General features: G+C 40.8%; 1 protein-coding gene across 1 annotated transcript in view; it reads left to right on the forward strand.

Annotated features, from left to right (window-relative positions):
• The first annotated feature begins 18,176 nt into the window (after positions 1 to 18,176).
• LOC148816852 (roundabout homolog 2-like) overlaps positions 18,177 to 19,434 on the forward strand; it is an 87,472-nt gene continuing 86,214 nt past the window's right edge. Inside the window, exon 1 of the mRNA XM_088939630.1 lies at positions 18,177 to 18,913. Within this exon, the coding sequence (XP_088795756.1) occupies positions 18,850 to 18,913 (64 nt within the window). The 5' untranslated portion in view covers positions 18,177 to 18,849. The remainder of the gene's footprint in view (positions 18,914 to 19,434) is intronic.

The following is a 19,434-nucleotide window of genomic DNA, read 5'->3' on the forward strand; positions in this document are numbered from 1 at the left end:
GTGACTAGTATCCTTGTCTCTGAAGTCTCTGAAGTGACGTTGTGAAAGCTGTACTGCTGTAGAGTCAGTAGGGTGGGGTTGGACTCCCTCACTGGGCCCTGGCTCACTCAGGAGGTTCTTCAGCCAGAAGCCAGCTGTGAAACCTGAGAGCTCTCTGGGGTGGCTGCAGTCTGCGGTGCTGTGCTCCGGTACACAGAGCAGCTCTGACGTGTGCTGTGAATTCTGCCCATAAACAAATCTGCATTGAGGAATGCTTCATATCACAAGGACACGGCTTCAGTCGTCGAAGGTAGCTGTGCCCTGCTGATGAGATTTAACAAGGGCAACACGGCTGCTAACTTCGACATGATATATTCATAAAGCAGAATAGAAAGATTTTTTGCCAGTGCTTTTCATCATTGTGCATCAGTAAGAGCTAATTAATTTGCACATAGCCTTTTCTAGATAAGGATAAATGGATAGACAATATACATTACTGGACATTTACAGTATATCTCCATGTATAAATACAATATACAATATCCATGTGTTTATCATTTTTACATTCTCGTCTTCTATTGTTACTCGTCCCGTTTAAGCAGATTCAGTAACTGTAGAAGATCTGATCTAGACAGGGTGGATTATTTGAAGGGAAGGGCCCCACTCCTGTTCCTCAGGAATAGGAGACAGTTCGGAGAAGCCAGTGCACTGAACATGTGTCTTTGGGCTGTATGAAGAAACCACAGAAACCAGAGAAAACTCCACCTCAACACCAGGGGAACAGTCAGGTGCCCGAGTCCACAGTCAAACCCACGATCCTGGAGCTGTGAGGAAGCACTGCTACCTGCCACACCACTGTGCTGCCCATCATATTTACATCATCATCTCTTAGGATGGGTTATTCTTTTATAGTGCATAGAAATTATTCTTACCTAAACACCTTGCACTTACCAATTGTCTTTGTTTCCTCTGTGTTTGTTATATTAATGAGGAGCCTAGTCCATCAAGGTTTTGTGGAGTACATTTAGATCGTTTAGATTTAGAAATGCCCGCATGGTTCTGTGGTGAATAGTTGTCTCTTAGAAGGTTGTGAAAACTGTGGCAAAAGGCCAAGATGAGTGAGTGTGTTCAAGAGGCAGTCATGCGTGCCCAGGCCAGACTGCGCTTCACAGATGAGGTCGTGTTCTCATATGCATTTCCTTTCTTTCTCCCTGATTTAAGCTTTCCATCAGTTTAATAAAGGATTATCTTGGTCTCATCTGTCCATGTTTCAGAAAGCTCTGTTTGTATTTCTGAAGCATGGTGGGGGTAATACCACAGCCTGGGCATGAATGTATGGTCATCTCCTCTTCTTCACTGATGATGTCACTAAGTGAGACAGCAGCAGAATACATTCTGAAGAATCCAGAATCATTTTGTCTGCTTACGTAGAAGAAAATGCTTCCATACTTGTTGTGTGCCACTTCACCATGCAGCATGAGAATGATCCAAGGAGCTCATCAAGAAAAAATAACACTGACCAGAATGAAATCCAACTGAGCGTACATTTTACACGCTGAAGAAGAACATTCAAGTCAGAAAAGCCAAGAACACAACCTGTATAGGAAAGGTAATATTACCTCTTTTAACAGGAACGTTCCTTCCTAGTTAATCCTAGGTTACCTTCACATTGTAGGGTTACAGAGCAAACATCTGGAACATCTGTAAGATGCTTCTTTAGGGGCTGAGTGAGCAAAGAAGAATCAGCAAAGAAAGGGTAGATGCCGATTTTTGTAAGTGGTGTTTGAGGAGTTTTTCTGCCACAGCAAATGTGGATATTGCGCAATGCCAGCTGTACCCTGCAGCACTTATCAGCCTCCATTAGTGTGACTGTGCCTGTAGACTGATCAGGAGGCCTCTGCTGGTGAACCTGCTCACACGTGACTCAGCCCTTTGTTGCTCGTGAATTTAAGAAGAACTCTTTGATGGTGGTCCCCTTCCACGTCAAGCACCCCCTGCCACCACTGTTTCTAAACACATTTCTGCAGCTATCTGCCTTCGCCAGCCTTGAGTCTAACCTATCCTTTTCTCTGTCTGAGCACTTCTGCAGTGTGCAGGGAAGACCTGGCCTGGAAACCTCTTCTACCCTCAAGGTCCAGAGTGAAATGAGTGGATAACGTTCCCCAGCTGAATAAGCACAGCAAAGTCTGGCAAATAACCAGCCAACGCAGATCCAGAATGAAGGGCTAATTTGCACTAGGCAGTAATTGCTAAACGTTTTTGTTTTTCCTTTCCACACTTGGCAACTTCTAACCTTTTTGCTTTAGAAAAATACAAATAGTGCCAGATAATTGCCAGCTTAATTTCATACTTAAATATTTTCTCTCCTGCAAATGGTGAAGGGACAATTCCAACTTGTGTCTGCTTGATAAAATAAGCTCAGTTTCAGCAACTCAGCGGCAGCAGAAATTAATCCTTTTTTTTCCTGGGCCATGTACTGTAGAACACTGCAGATCTATCTTGCTAGCAGCGATGCACTGAGCTGTTCAATCCAATAAGACGATGTATTCCACTGTGAAGTTACATGATGATGCGTGAAGTGCTTGAAGGTGGCAGGAATCTAGACATCACGCATTCATTTCATTGAAATATTACTGTCAGTGTTCACAGTGCTGGTAATATGATTTGACAACAGAGTGGCATTTGACAAACACATGAATACTATCAATATGAGAATCCTCAGCATGTGTCAGATAGGAAATGGCATGCCAGTGAAAATCCTTGTCACAAAGACCTCAACTATCACAAAGGAAAAAAAAAACATTAAAGAGCTGAATCGCAATAAGTCTGTTGCAGTTTTAGAGGCTTTGTAAATTATTAGTGCAGCATTGTGAAGCTGAAGTATGGGAAATGATTACTAATGAATAATTTACAAGAATATAGTGTTGTAAAAGAAGGAAAATAATTGTAATGTTATATTCATTGGTACTCTTTTAATTCTTTATATTTTCAGTGTATTATAATCTCAGCAGGACATATACAGTTTATGTAACAGTCTTAGTAAACAGTTGAAGTTGTCAAAGGTATTGTATTCTGATACTTCCCACATGTTCCAGAAATAACCTGCTACTTCCTCCATGATTTCCTGCCTTCTTTCTGGTGCTTGTTTTTCCTTTAATTTAGGGCTTGAATTTAAAAATGAATAATGATTATGGATGTGCAAGAATGACTCATGCTTTTAGCTAATATTGATTCTAATATTGATAATACTGGTATTTGTATTGATGCATTCATTTGAGTCATATCCCCTGCTCTTTTAAAAACATCCAAATTAATGCGTACGTGCATAATCATCACAAAGTTTGGAAGTTAATGAAATCGTAAGGGCTAAATATACATCCTAAAAAAACATGGAAATGATAACATTTAAAGGCTAGTAATTAACATTTACATTCCTGTAAGTTACTGTACACTAAACAATAGTTTTCTCCATTTATGGACGAGGAAGAAAGTGTGAAGTTTTCCTCATTGTACCAGCAGTGCACAGACGTTTAGCAGCATTAATTCTGCCTGAGGCAGATCTGAAAGCTGCTTTCTGAGTCGGCTTTGGGCAGGGACACTTGTACTCAGATCGTTTCAGTACGTACAGTATAGCACAGGGGGGATGTGTGTAAGATAATTAATAATTTTTCATTTATTGATTGCTCTGTACCCTGGGTTTATTTTGGACCTGCTATCTGTGTGAAGTTTGTAGAGTATGTTTTCCCTGTGTTTGCTTGGGTTTTGTGCTACCAGACATCCTGGAAGGATAATTGACTTAAGGGAATATTGGCCGTGGTGTGAGTGTGTCTGTGTCTGCTCTGTGATGGACTGGTGTCCTGTCCAGGGTGTGTGAGTGTGTGTGTCCTGTGATGGACTGGTGTCCTGTCCAGGGTGTAGCCCGCCGTGTGTCCGTTGCTCTCTGTGGTAGGCTCAGACTCCCCTGCGACCCTGAGTTGGAGGGAGCTGTTACAAAATGGATGGATGGATTGAGTTCTCTGATGACTCGGCCAGAAGGGAAAAAAGAATCTGAAATTATGAATGTGTACATGTACTGCACTTATTTACATCCGTATAATCATCATTGAAACAGATATTGGGCTTCTTAACTTAACATCCGTTTCCAAAGAGCAAACTAAACCTGTCCTATTAAGTTCATATTACAATTATACGATTTGGGGATTTGTTTGTATTGAATTATAAGTCAGGTTTCATAGGGATTTATATCCTTGATCCAATATTTGAATTAAGGTTTTGTTGTCATGATCCACTGAATTGTGTGTCTGGCAAATAAGTGGAAAGAACTAGCGGCTGAAGACCAAGGAGTGTAAAATCTCAGACGAAATGTTATGCAGGAATGAAAATGTGAGGAGTTGAAGACCTGCAGGAGGTAGGACGGGGAGCTGTGTTTTTGGGTGGGAGGAGCTGTGTGTGGATGTGTGTGAGTGGAGTGACAGTGATGACAGTCAGGCAGCTGTGGCCCCAGACTGTGGGCTGTAACTGTGAGGACATGAGGTCGGGACCCGGTGCAGGCAGCTGAATGACTCAAACATTCACCAGCTTTGACAAACACACCCCATTGAAGCAGTGACACAGGGCCCGGTACAGTCCACACACACACATTCAAGGAGAGGTTGATGACACACAGTGGTTAACACCCATCTTAACACAATAGATAAGACATCTGTAAGACAGTCCGACTATCTAGAGTAGGATGTGACGCAGTTTTTATTTTAAGCACAAGTCTTCTCCCCAGGAGCTCATGAGCACCAGCCACGCTGGCTCAAGCTAGTTTCACAGCAACAGTCGCGGGGAGATCCCCACAGAGTGTCTCTCCGAACAAAGGATTACAGCAGGTTATGCAGGATACAGTAGTCATGCATTATTCATTTTCTGTGGACAGCACTTGGCCAGATGGATCTATTTATCTAATAATTGTTCTTCTATAAAAACAGGGGGTTCCTTCCAAGTGGAATGCCAGCGGTTAGGGAGCTCTTGTCTGCGTGACATCCCCGTCTGGCTGAAACGTTCGTCCTGATGAAGGCTTGTGCTTTGCTGAAACTTTGACAAGAGTCATTAAATAAATCTTCTGAGAGCGGAGCAAGTGTGCGTCTGGTTTATTCTACTGTGCTCACAGGTTCTCTAGCTGTCAACCCTGGGTGTCCACTCTTTCCTACGGACCACATGGCCAGTCTCTCCGTGGAGAGGGACGGCCATTCAACCCTTTCCACCAGGCTGACCACGTGACATTACTGCCCAGCATATGAATACAAGTCATTACATGACATCTGGACATCTTAGTTTAGTTTCAGAAGGTTAATGTTCCATGTGTACTGGGGTCCAGGTCACCCCCCCGCATAACACCTTTTCTCAGAAAGCGAGTTATCAGATGTCCTTAATTAATTGTCAGATCTGCTCCCTAGACACGATACACCTCTGCTTGCCTCCAGTCAGGCAGACTGCTCCCTGCTCTCAGTTCCTTGAGCACTTTCGTAAGTTCATTAACCCTTTTATTCCCCCATTGCTCCTTCCTCGTCTTTCCTGTTTCATGTCCAAGTCTTAAACATGGCAGTAAATTCCACTGACTAACACGTGACCAGTTACCTCCTCCCAGAGGCAGTGAATATTTCAGGCCAGTCCAGTGTAGGACCGGAGCGACACCCGGACCCGCAGGACCCGCAGCATAGTCTGACACACAGCCCTCCACTTCGGCATTAAATGGACTGACGCAGACACAGCAGAATACTTTTCCAGAGCAAACGTGTGGACTGCTTGACTTACTTTTAGATATTTCTTCGAAGGCTTCAGACGAGCTTTTTAATACTGGGCATCTTAGATGCAGAAATAAGTACACTGTGTTCACCCACATTCTTTCCATGCATCAAACTTCACTCGAGAGGCTTGATTTCATAAATTATTTAAAGACTTTGTCTTTCCCTAAAATTGGGTTTCATGCATTTTTATTTGGCATCTTTTCCTAGCCGTAACAGACCTCATATGTCAAAACCTTTAAAAATGGGGCCCACACACTAAGATTTTTTTATCAACATAGATCCCTGGGAGTGGAGTTTGTTTTCCTTTCTCTTTGTCCTCTGACGCTGTTAAAAGCGGTTGAGGTTTTCAGTGTCTTTCCAGAATCTGACTGCTTTCACACATTTGAACTCCATGTGGAACTACTTTATGCTGATACTTAACAGTAAATTACGCTGTATATTTTGCTTTTAAAACACAGAAAATATTCTGACCCCTGCAGTGTGCTTCAGGTGCACATCTAAAAGTAACATGTTGCTCTTCTTTAGACAGATGAATTAATCATTTGGACATCTTGCATATGTTGTAAATTGTGTTTTCTTAAAGCTGTCACTTTCAGATGCATATCACCTAAACCAGACAATTGTGGCCTATTCAGCAGGCAGCAAAAATACATTTTATATATACTGTATATCTAAATTACCTAAAAAATGTCATCTAGCCGTACTTTTTATCAGAATCATGACAACTTAACACTGAATAAACACTATTTGGAAATACAATTTGTAAACATTTTTTTTTCTTCAGGTGGAAAAGTTACTTTTTTAAAGTATTGAAAAATCCAAAGATAATGCTTCTGTTAATTACAATCTAATTATACAGAGCAGCATATGATTGCTTTAATGGTTCAATGTTTTAATGCTGAAATTCTTATTGTCATGCTGAGCTCATGACATACAGTAGCTAGTAAAACGAATTAGTTGAAAAGTTCACTGTTGAACCTTTGTTAGTTAAAGCATGCTGAAGTCAGCTTTATTAACTTTTACAAGCCAACTAGTCTTTAAAAATACATGCGGAGGCTCTGATACAGTACAATACCTTATTTATCGGTGGTGCAAGGCATGCGTATTTTGATGCTCTGCATTGCTGTAAAAAATCCCCAGCAGGGAACTAAGAGCCTGTGGTAAAGTTCAGCCAATGTGTGACAAGACAGGTGAACATTTTTTTTGCATGAGATATGCAAGTCTGAATGATCCCATGCATGGCTAAGTTTTTTTTTTTCCTTCACATGACTGTTGAAGCATGCCACAAAAACACCTGGTGCAAGGTAGTGCTACACCCCAGACATGATGCTAGTCCATTGCACATATACACACAGGATGCAAAGAAACAGGTAAAGATTTATTCCATGGTTAAAGGAAAAGAAAAGAGACACAAGGTTTTGGCTGTGGAGCCTTCCTCAGGTGTGTGGAGAATGGTGTACTTATTTTGTACTTATGGTGTTCGTTGTGCCTGTTTTCTTTTCCTTTCAGCGAGGAATAAGCCTCTTTAATAAACCTCTTTGACACTTCTTTACACACAGGGATGATTTAGAGACACCCATTGTCTTTCAATGGGGGGGGGGAAACAGTAGTGCCTGGTAGGAACCCACACAATCGTATGGAGAACATCCAAACTTCACACCATAAGCACCCTAGTTTGGGATCAAACGTGGGACCCAAGTGTTCTAAGAAAGCAACTAATAACTAACAAAACATATCTCTAAATGTTCACTGACAACAAAGTATCTGATTTTTTTTCTCTAAGTAGTAAAACTGGGACAGATTTAGCCTCATATGAACTCATGGATAGGCATACAGATGGAAAGATATAATAAAGTATGAAAGATTGAATTTTTGTAATGTTTTCAGAGGCTTATATCAGCTGTTCTTGAAACATGAGATTACTTTATGGCAACACACTTTGATCTGGATGTCGTTGGAAATAGTGTACTTATTCTAATAAGTAATTCTCAAAATAGGTCAGACTTTATTTTTATACATTCAAAGTGTTCATTCATTTTCTTTTATAAAAGACTTCAAATGTAAGACTGGAGATGGATTTTATCTATGGGTGAAATACAGTACTGTATTTACAGCGTTACTGTATCAAGATTATACAGTTCTTTTCAAACTGTATAGGGTTCAAAACTATAGTTGTATATTTTTCATTTCTAACAGTTTTCACATGCTTTTGAATACCCCTTTGCCTTTGTGTTCCCATTAATTTTATTGTAATTGATGTTAACATGCATCCAGTGTTGAATTTAATGTTTAATGGAAATTCACAAAATTGTAACCTTTACTTGCAGGAATTAAAAGGTCTTTTTGAATGAATGACTTTAGGAGTACAGTAAACTATTAGGTTCTGCAGAACTTTGCAATTGTGATTGATTTCCCTTTCCTATGATTAAACGTAGTGATTAAAGAGCATCAAGATTATAAACCTGAGGGAGACATCTGTTGATTGCTATAGCTAATTGAGGTTTTTGAATGATTCCGCAGTGTTAACTTCAATATTTTTGCAGGTCATGACATGCATTGTTGTGTTGTACACAACAGAGATCACTTCTAATGAGCCTCTGAGCTTCAGCACAGCACGGCCTGGCCCAGATCTAGTGTTCTGTTTTCTGTGGGTGAATTAGTTTTATTATTTCAATCCTTTAACCTGATTCCTGATCCATTTGTAATACTGTGCTTTTAATCATCCTGGTTTTGTATTTAGAAAAACCTTGGTTTGCAAAGCATTACCTTCATTTTAAACTACACTACGTCTGCTTAAAGAGGCTCAGTTTAAGGTTAGAGATGAAGCGGGCTTTAAAGGGTGAAAAGCAGACAAGCGAGGCTTTGGCAGACCTCATCGAATGTGTGATTTAGTGTAGAGCTCTGACAGTGGCTCACATTTAAACTAGATTCCATCTAGATGAAGTCAAGAAGACCATAAAGTGGGAAATGGTAGCAGCAAAATGCACATTTATTTTAGGTGATTATAAACTGAGTTTTTTTCTTTGTGCAAGATGCTGTATATTGCTGAATAACCTTTACAGATGTGAAAGTTCAAAAGAACTATTGAACTTTATATACCAAGGGGGAGACCTTCTTTTGAAAGGCCTTCTGAAACACCAGTGTGTTAAAAGAGTATAATCTTGGAAATAATACTACCACTGACAAAAGCATAAAATAAACATGTTCCGTTTTTACAGATATCTATAAAACAAACTTGAAAGGGACCAAGATGATGTGGTATATAGTTTTTTTACAGTGTCGCCTAATTCAACAGTGCACTCTATGTGTAGTGTTGTAAAAGTGATATGGAAACAATGTTGAATCCAGAGACGATTTGTGCTGTTCAGTAATTAACAGGAATAGATCTCTTATTACTGTAAACAGACCTCCACCTGACTTTATTTATTGACTTGGGGATTGTTTCTTGCCTGGTCTTTAGACTTTTATTTCTTAGCATCCAAAGGTTATCAGAACCTCACCTTTGAACCCAGCCCTGTACACATACTGTGCTTTACACACAATGCAGCAGGTGGGGTCAGACCATTTGAAAGGTCAGGGGTTTGTGTGCTTTTGTTTGACTTTTTTGTAACACCTGTGGGTGCTGATGGCTATTGCAGGCTTTTCCAGCCAAAGGGAGCATGACTGTGAAGGTGTGAAATTGTGTAGAGGGAACACAGGCTTGTAAAGGCAGTAGTGTCTAGAACTGGAGCATTAGGTGTTGTTGTTCAGTCAATCACAGGAGCACTCAGTTTTGCTCTGATACTGCCAAACTACAGCAGAGTGTAATAGTGTGAAGATACATGTTGCTTTGAGAGACATGCTGTTTTCCAATTCAGTGTCACTGAAAATAATTTTGTTTCAAACCATTTGCTGTAGATTTCATTAAAAAAATGTAGCTTGCCAATATGCAAAAATGTCAGCATTAAATGCCTTACCAAGGTGGCAGAGCTGTTTAAAGCTATCAATGGTTTCCAGATGTCAGTTTATCCTCAGAAAGACAAGCAAGCTGAGAGTCCAACCATATTTTAAAACAACAAAGGTACAATAAGCAGTTGTGTCTGGTAAGAAATTACCCCAGAGACGCTGGTGAATTGAGATTTGATGTGTCTAACATACAAGGGTCTTTTATTCTCTGTGGAAAAAGATACAACACATTTGTCTTTGTTTCGGTTTTCAGGGCTACAAACATGTTACTTCTTTATTGTCAGTTAAACCCAATATACCAGCTTTCCATTACAATGGCCATGAAGACATTCTGCACTGGACGGGGTAGGATTACCTTTACGGTGGTGATGAACAGATCCCATTGTGTCACAGCTATTTACAGTCATTGTTATGTGGGAGTCTGGAAGTTCACTTTTCTGTCCAATTTGGGAGAGACATGGCTTCTATCTCGCCCGGCGTGTCACTCCCTGATGCACTATCTTTCTCTGCTTGTGTTGGGTTCACAATAAATAAAAGGCTGGAGACGCGGTAAAGGGATGGGTATTCCGTTCTCCTAGTCCACAAGAGCATTGTAAATCAAGGGAAACCGGAGCCCGGGGAAGAGTAACTCAAGGCGACATTAAAGTGACAACGAGGCCAGGAGCCTCCACTGGTGTCATGATTAGAAAGACAGAGTGTGGGAAGCAGTGAGAGGAAGGCAACCAGAGAAAAGGAGAGAGAGCGGAAAGGAAAGAACAGGTGAGAGCCCAGCCCAGGAATAACCCGGGTAAATCAAAAAGAAAATGTGAAAAGGCTGTTTGTAGAGAAAAGAATGCATAAGGGGAAAGAATGAAGGTGGGACTAGTTGAGCTGGAGGAATGGCTGCCGCAGTGCCGGGAAGCAAAGCTGAGTCCCTCCTGCTCGTTTCTTCAGCGTCGGCGTCAGCGCGGTGGCTCGCTCGCTGTCGGATGTGATTCCGTCTCAGAATGAGAAGGGAAGGAGCTGGGGGGGGGGAGAGCGGGAGCAAAGAGGGGAGGATGGGATTGGGCAGACGCGAAAATGGTTGTGTTCACGACCTCCGCGAGCCGCGACCTCCGCGAGCCGCACGCTCACCTGGTGTTCCCCTGGCACGCCGCGGATTATAACCCCAACCGGTTTATTTATAGAAGCCATGTTGGGCTCTGCTTGCACTTCTGCTTCATTGTTGACTCAGTCTGTCATCGGAGGTTTATCCTTTGAGGTCCTAGTCAACGCTGAATTGTTTGATATCCCCAGGGCCCTTTCTCAAATTGGTAAACAAGCATCGGGAGTGTTTTGCCCTCTACCCCCAGAATAATTTGTTCGCTGTCAGCCGTCATCTTTCACTCCCCCCTTAGCAGTTTATGCGCAGTCTTGAGAAGAGGTATGCAAAGCTGTGGTCTCACTTTTATCTAAAAAATGCTACATTAGTTGCCGATGGAGTTGCATATTGCAGAATGAAGGGAGCATTAGGACTAAGGAAATGATTTCTGTGGCGTGCTGGAGTCAAGGATATGGTATAGAAGGTGACCGAATACAATTACACGGCGGTACAGTATATGCAAGACAAATGCCATCGTGTGATTAATCTGTTCAAGGAACACCACTAAGACTACAGTATAGGTATACATTTTTTCTGTCCTGTAGAATAAGCACAAAAGTAGACTTTACTGTGTTCCGTACTGGCATTTTAACAAAGCTGAAAAGTGTATGAAAGCAACTTTTGAGCAAAAGAAGCACAAATTAATAGTGATGCGAAGTTTATTTCCTATTTCCACTGATGGCTGAGAAAAACTCACTTCCCTCTGGGTTCCTTAACTATCAAAGAAAGTAGCATCACTCCTCGCTGTACACGTCTAACCCAGTTTGGGGAAAAGTTTACTCACCTTTATCTGTTCTGTAACGCATTGAACTGCAGGAGAAAACTTCTCGCAGTATTCCACACGCCTAGCATGCTGGAAATCTGTTTTGTTTATTCAGTCTTTCAGTTTTAATGACCTTTCTCGATAATCAATAATCAGGGGTTCGCTGTTAAAATTGTTTGAAACAAATCTTAGTAGTTCAGTCAAACCTTAATTGAAGTGCAGGAAAGGTGTGATTTGAGTAGTGTGACTCACCTGGCTGGCCAGCAGAACCCCTCTTAAAAGAGGGATGAGGCAGAGAGCTGTTCCAAGGCTGAAGATGGAGTGGAGGGAAGGATGCAAAAAGCAGGATATTTATGCACAAAGGTAGGTGGAAGTGGGAGAGATAAGGTTTTGACATCCTCCCTAATGTTTGTTTAGAACTCTGAACCAAAGTATATTAGAATGTTTTGCTTTGTGCACAGATGTTCTTAATAGATCCTCAGTAAATAAATTAGTACTTTGCCAAAAATACAATATTGATATGGCAGCACTACAACAGATTAACCTACAATATAAAGGAACTGAGGCACTGCACTGGAAATGTAATTGTAAGACAAAGAAATTATGGAGCTATGTGTTTTTTCTGCCTCAAACGGTGTGCCATTGGTACAGACAGAGGGCACTGTTCAGTGCACGGTGCCAGTTGCAGTCAGCACCACAGACTCGCCATGCTCTTTTTCTGTGCAAGGCATTTAGAGTTTTACTAGCAGCCCTTTGAAATTAGACAGAAGTGTGCACAAAACATGACTGAAGGTAGGGAGCTGTATCAGCATGTTTAGGCTGCAAAGGAACAAGTACAGGTTTACTTCATGCTGAAAAGAAGAAGAGAAACACAATGTTTCGGCTGTGGAGCCTTCTTGGGGTGTGTCACGAAACGTTGTGGTTTTTTTTCTTCTCTTTTCAGCAGGGAATAAACCTTTACTTGTTCCTTTGCAAAAAAACATGGCTACCACTCCTTATGCTCTAGAAACAAATATGCATAAAAGTGAGTCTTAAGAGCAGTAATTCCAAGCACAGCTCGAAGAAATAGGCAGTAATTGCCATCACCTCACTGTTGTTTTCTTTCAGTTCGAAAGTGTTGGAATCTCAGGAGTCATTTCGTCACTTGGGAGCACAATAACAGAAGTGACAGGATTATTGGGAGAACGTCAGGAAAGGAATGGAAGTGTGATTTATCTTGCACAACATGCTGGAAAATTCAGATTTGTGAATAAATCTGGTTTACAGGTCATCTTAAACCTCAAGCTGTTGGCCCAGTGCTTTTTTAGGTAATTTCTCAGAAATCTGTAGTTTTTATGTAATGTCAAAATTGAAGGTCTATTTCAGAGGTGTAAGTACAATACATACATGGTGGGTTCTTCAGATTTTTCTTTTAAAATTCACACTGCATTTCTTAAATCTCTTAAACTTTCTGCTGATTTCTACTGCTGTCAAAATACTAATTTTGTTATTTGTGACATTGAGTAAGGTGAATTTATGCAAATATGAAATAACCACAGATTTTCTTCCCGCGCAATTTAATGTTTATAACCTTTTGGTAGATAAAGGGGTTAATTTTCTTTTTTTTTTGCCCAATCTTATCTTCACAATTTGTTGAAAACAGAATCCTTCTTTCAGAGTCCTTTTCTATACCGTAATTCTGTGCTCTATTCGGAAGAGGGAAAAAAGGAACAGAGAGCTGTTCTCGGTTCACAGCCCTCCAATTAAGAAAACCTCTCCTGGAAAGACAAGAAAGACAAAAGGAAAGAAAGAAAGAGAAACCAAGGGAGGAACAGGAAATTGGGCATCCCCCCAGCGAGCCTGTGTCTGTCTCTCCCTGGGGGAGGCGAGTTGCAGTGAATCTCATTGAGAACCAGATCAATGAGGAGATAGATTGCAGTTTTCCAGCAGCACGTTTTAAATCAATTAATCTATAATGAAATCTATGCGTCTTCTTAAAGGGCCACAGCCCCGATATCAGGGGATAATCAGCCGAGCCGTGCTGCAGAGCAGAACCGGGGCGCCGGGTTCAGGGGGGCAGAGCTGTTACCGCCTTTAATTAAATCCCACAGGGAGAGAGTCAAGCAGCATGGGCAGCCAACCCTGAATCCACAAAGCTCTATCTATATCAAACAGTAAATCTGGAGCGTTATTACTGTTTGTTGTGCTCTGATGTGTCACATTCCAGAAGTTCTACTGTACGTACAAAACAATCAATCTGATCAGAACTCAGCTAGTTAAAGAATAGTTTCACTTCCTGGACATTGGTGCTTTTCTTTTTACTTCCTGCCTTTTCAAATGAAATGACAGGCAACCCTGAGTTCCTTTTCACTATTAATTAGCACTTTAGGGAAACACGGAATATTACAAAGCAGTGTTGTTGCAGAGTTCATTAGCATTAAAACCATGAAGACCGTACAGTGAGCTGCTATACCACTGAGGCAGTGACCTGGTTGACGTAAAACAGCTTTAGATGATTTTCTGTCCGGATTGTGTGGACTAATTTTAAATTGCTGGGGGGATTTACTTATTAAATGTTTTGGTTCCCATTAGTAAATGGATTTCAGATGTTATAGGTTATTCAACACAGGATCACAAATATAGTACAATTCGTCAACCTAATGCCATCAAAATGTTTTTCAAATGAGTTATATATAGTTGCAGACAGTTTTCAGACTTGCAGGTTACTCCATTGCAGTCAGTAAATGATGCAACAACCTGCCTTTATTTCCAACATGTTCCTGTTCCTTTGCTCACAATACCACCATCACTATTTTCCTCTGTTTTCCAGAATGTTCACAAATTTCAATTTAACAGATCTTCACTTCATATTTGATTTCACCTTTAAATTAAAAGTGCAAATAATATTTCTTTTTTTCCCCGAAAAGCACGATCATCACACCAGATGCTTTGTATACTTCATTTAGCCAAACGCATCTTTCCACTGTCTGTTTAAATGATTGGCAGGACCTGTGGGTAATTAATCACGTTATATTTACAGCGCAAACATGATTAAATGAATTAAGCCATTCGTCTAATTACCATATTGTAAAAATAGATTTTTCCTCTACACGAGTATGACTATTGGATTGAAGAATGCATCTACTGTACAGTAATCAATAGACTGCAATCCGAGCTGAGACTTGGTGTCCTTCAGAGAAAGAGAGAAAAGCCGTCAACACATTGGTCTCCTGTACTCAATTTCCTTTAGTTCTTTCTCATTATTCTTATGTCTTTCACTCTCTGCCCTCCTGCCTGCTTTTCTGCAAACTTAGTGCCCGGGCATGATTAATGGAGGTGAGGGTTAAATATGTAATTGCATTTAAATCACTGTTACTTGCTTTACTGATGGGGAAAGTTTAGAATAAGTGCCTGTCCAAATTGAGTTATTACTTGGGTAAGGGTTAGACCAAAAATGACCAGGATGTCTTGTGTTAATAGTTGCAGCATTCTAATTCAGTAGACCCTAAAAAAATATCATAAGATTTTTCCAGATGTAACTAAAACTGACTCATACAAGCAGCACATATTGAATGCTGCCCCAACACCACTCTACTTTTGTGCATGTAATGTGACTTACTGCAGTCTCAAACTTAATCTTTTTGACTAACATCTAGAAATGCAAACATGAAAGTAGAGAAATACCTTCTTGGAATGCAAAAACAAAAGATGGGCTTTGGTATGTGGTATAACAAGTGTGAGATCTAGTTACACAAAGCTTTTGCGATTACTAGTACTTGTAATTGTATATTGTATATTAATCCTTCTAATACGGCCACCTTTAAAAAAAGGAAACTAAAACAGATAACTCGTTAGGAATTCAGTCACAAAAGCTATGCAGTGGTTGTCCTGAATTGTGAAAAATGAAGATTCTATATGTCGTGTAATATACAACATCTATTACATTATTTTATCCATTAAAATCCATCCATAATTTTATCCATTTTTGTATTGCTAAAAACGATTGGTATCAATAAATTATTCGACAATAACTTAATAAGGAACAATGACATAAAATATCTGTAACAGCATGGCACTGTGCCGCTGTGGAACACTGAAACCCTTTAACAATCTAGTCGTTCCGTTCCAGTTATCCAAACCTGGAGTCCAATAAAAGGTCATATTGTAAATGCAATAATTCCCATGGCATGTCCTCATTTAATTTAAACAATAACACAAGTGCCTGCCTGATGTACGAGTAGGAGCTATTAAGCTAAATGCTGGTTCTGGTCATGGGGCCACATCAAGGGTGTTCGCCAAGAGACCAGCGAGAATTAGTTTAAACACGTGTTTGTATGGAATGAAGTATACAGTATGTTACTTTAACTTTCTGGCACTCATTACTTAAGAGTCTTCCATGTAATTCTTCAGAATCCCTTTACAGTACCTCAGATAATTCAGATAACTCTTTCTAGGTCAACGGCAGAATTGTCCATTGCAACCATTCATAATAATACAGCTTTTGACCATGATTTAAATCTTTAATAGTTCATTTATTACACATCAATATCAAGTCACAGTACTTTGAAACTAGCATGCAAACCCTCAGAACTTTCCAGTATATGAGAATACCCATATCGTTTTCTTCAGTGTTTTCTTTTTGTATATGTGTTATGTCTTGTAAATGTAAAAGCACCATGCTTCTAATATGGCAATGTTTGATGCCTGTCCCAATACATCACATTTATTCCTCTAGTCAGTTTTGCCTCATCACAATGTATGACTTTTGTATTCTCTCTGCAGTGCATTGTGCTTAAATGTTCAAAGTCTTCCTCGTGTTGAGCTTCTTGTATCATAAAGCACACATTACAGTCTCACACTTGACAATAAAATGAAACCGCACATCATGATAGATATTCCAGTTTTTTTAACTTTGTTATGTGTTTATTTCTGTATGTTTTGTTTGCTTTTTAAAGATAACTTGTGTGTAATGTATGGTCATTTGTGTTTGTTGCTTTGGGACTAAGCCAGAACCCCCAGAGGAAACCTAAGAACATGCAAGCTCCCCCCAGACAGCACCCCAGGATTTGAACCCGGGGCCTCAGTGCTGGAGGGCAGCAATGCCAACCACTGAGCCACCCTATTTGATTTTATACATCTAATATGATTAATGTTGAGCCTAGTAATATGAAATGATTTGCCTGTTTTAGAAGGTCTTCTACTTACACTACATAAAACGTTTTATCTCAAATTGCCTTGCATTTAGGAGGAATATTATCACTGCTGAAGTGCAGCCCCCACCTGGATGACACGTGGCCACTGTTATGTGCCAGAAGCCCAGCTATAAAGCAGATAGAATTGACTAGTTTCTATGAAGGGTGAAGTTTAGGGCGGTCAAGCTGCAGCCCAGAGTGAAATTAACCAGGGCACTGGGTTAAGACCCTGACTCTGATGAACAGTGTCACAGGTTTTAAATGACCAAAGGGGCAGGACACTGCTTTAACTACTCATCCCAGGGATGGCGCCTCCTACAGTTCAGTGTGCACAGTGGGGAAGCTGATTTTGGAAACTGTGGTCCAGACGGTCTGACCTACTGGTCTGCCAATACCGACCATAACAACCTGGTTTTCCCTGAAGGTCTCCCATCCCAGCACTGACCAGGAGGCCCAGCCTTGCTCAGCTTCTGACATCTGACAACATCAGGCTGCAAGGTAGAAAGGCTGATAGCTGGACCGCTGGAGAAAACAGGCTCGTACCCTGATGAACGTCAGAACGTCAGCCATCCTGTCAGCTGCAAATCATTTCTTTCTTCTCTCCAGCATCAGGTGCAGGGCTGGTGTTTTATAAGTAACACAAGGGTCAAAGCGCTGGTTGACATTCGCTAAAACAGCCCATCACCATCATCTTTCAAACTGGACATGACCACATTTTCTGCAAAGTTTTAAAAAATTTTTTTCCTTTCATAATGCTGTAGCAAGTTGTCGTCTTGATTTCTTTGTGTAATTATCCAAGGCTCTGTTGTAGACAAGTATCCAAAACATTACATCCCACCAGAGGGAAATTGTTCTGTTTTAATTGCTTTATTCTGAAGAGGACTTGGACCTTCCACTAAAAAAACAGTGACAATGCAACCTATGCTGACTTTGCGCGTTTGTGGCTGGGCTACATATTATGAATTGTATTGATTTGCTTTATGGTAATGTACCTCAGCATAGTAAAACTGTCAACCTTCATTGCATTCATAATAGATTTATAGAAAGTTATTACTGTCTGTCTTAAATTAATATATTTAAATTGAAGACATCCTATTTAACTTATTATTAAACCTCGTTTGGCTTTTCTTAGTTTTTTGCGTTTTTATCTGTTAGGGGTGTCTGTTAAGAAAATAATAATAATAATAATAATAATAATAATAATAATAATCTTATTTAAGACAGAAGAGGTTCTTGTGTAACAGGGGTTACCATTTATTGCCATTAACCCGTGAGCGCACTTTATGGAACAAGCAATTGTTGCACCCTTCAGCCATTGAAGGGTATATTGATCTCATCACTGTCCCTTTAAAAAAAAAAACTTCTTTCTGACTGGGGAGATGGTTAGGGGTGGGTTTAAGCAATGACACCGCGCTCCGGAGACAGGGTAGTGGGATCTCATAGTAATTTAGTTATGCTCATTCAAATCGAGGGGAGAGAGGTGGCTGTTGGACTGGCTGGAAGTCAGCATCGCGAATTAAGCACTCACACACTTTCACGTTGCTCGCTGCTGGCCGCAAGGAATCTGCACAGAGATCAATACGAGTGCTGTAGAAACTCTTAGCCAAAGCATTAGACCAGTGAAGATAACTCATGAAATACACCAAAGTGCTTTTTGCATTTCTTGAATACGACATACTGGATCTGCTACTTTCGTCGTTGTTGTTGGGGTTTTTTTTTTTGTCCCAAAAAGGATATGCTGTAAGGAGAGCGGCAGGACAGCGGGCGGAAAGCAATTCTTAATGATGGCTTTGCGCGTTGCTTGTGCGGAGTCGGTGTGGTGGTGATGCTACTGCTGTCTCTGCGGGAGAAACTGACTCGGTCTGGAGCGGAGTTTGCAAAGTTGTGCGGTGCGGGTTTCGTCGCCTTGAAATCTCATTCGAGCGCTGCCTGTCCCCGCACCCGTGCCCCTGCCTGCTGAATCTGGATATTTCTTATTTCCGTGGACGTCGGCTTGGATAACACGACGCGCATCTGGGTGGGATTGACAGTGCGTTAAGAAAAGCTAAGGCGAGCTCTCGCACTAACCGGGAGAGCGCGATGGTGTTCCATCTCGCGTGGGATGCCCTGCTGCTCTCGTCTGCGCTGGTCGGCATGGTTTTAGGTAAGTTGGTAACGGTGAATGGTCCGTACAATGTGGGTACTGTAAAACACAGTACTGCGGATGAGCGAGATTGAGCAAACATGCGCAAACAAGTATTAATGTAATCTCAGTAGGCATGGGGGTAATGTTGGATTTCAGATCAATATAGCTGTAAATGCATAGAATCATTACACCTTTACCGTACAATGTACCTCTGGTGGATGCATTTACAACGACTGTATACGCAACCTGACCACAAGAATGGATAAGGACCAGTCCCTTGCAAAAACGCCCTATAGAAGACCAATAGGTTTTTAAACAGACCTGAGGCATTTCTGTAGAAGCCTTGAGGTTATTTTCGGGAGGATAATAAACGGAGTTGTGGGCAGCATAGGCTTTGGGCGTAAGAGCTGTGTGATAAGACAATCATCTTAAAAACGTCTCAATGGTTAGGAATATGTAGAAAACTGAACGGGGAAACATTTTACACAGATCTTTCAGATTTCGCAAGATAATAATTAAGCGAGCAAGGGCTGTCAGAT

This window comes from Atractosteus spatula, chromosome 22 (assembly GCF_055471065.1).
Source record: "Atractosteus spatula isolate fAtrSpa1 chromosome 22, fAtrSpa1.hap1, whole genome shotgun sequence".
NCBI lineage: Eukaryota > Metazoa > Chordata > Actinopteri > Semionotiformes > Lepisosteidae > Atractosteus > Atractosteus spatula.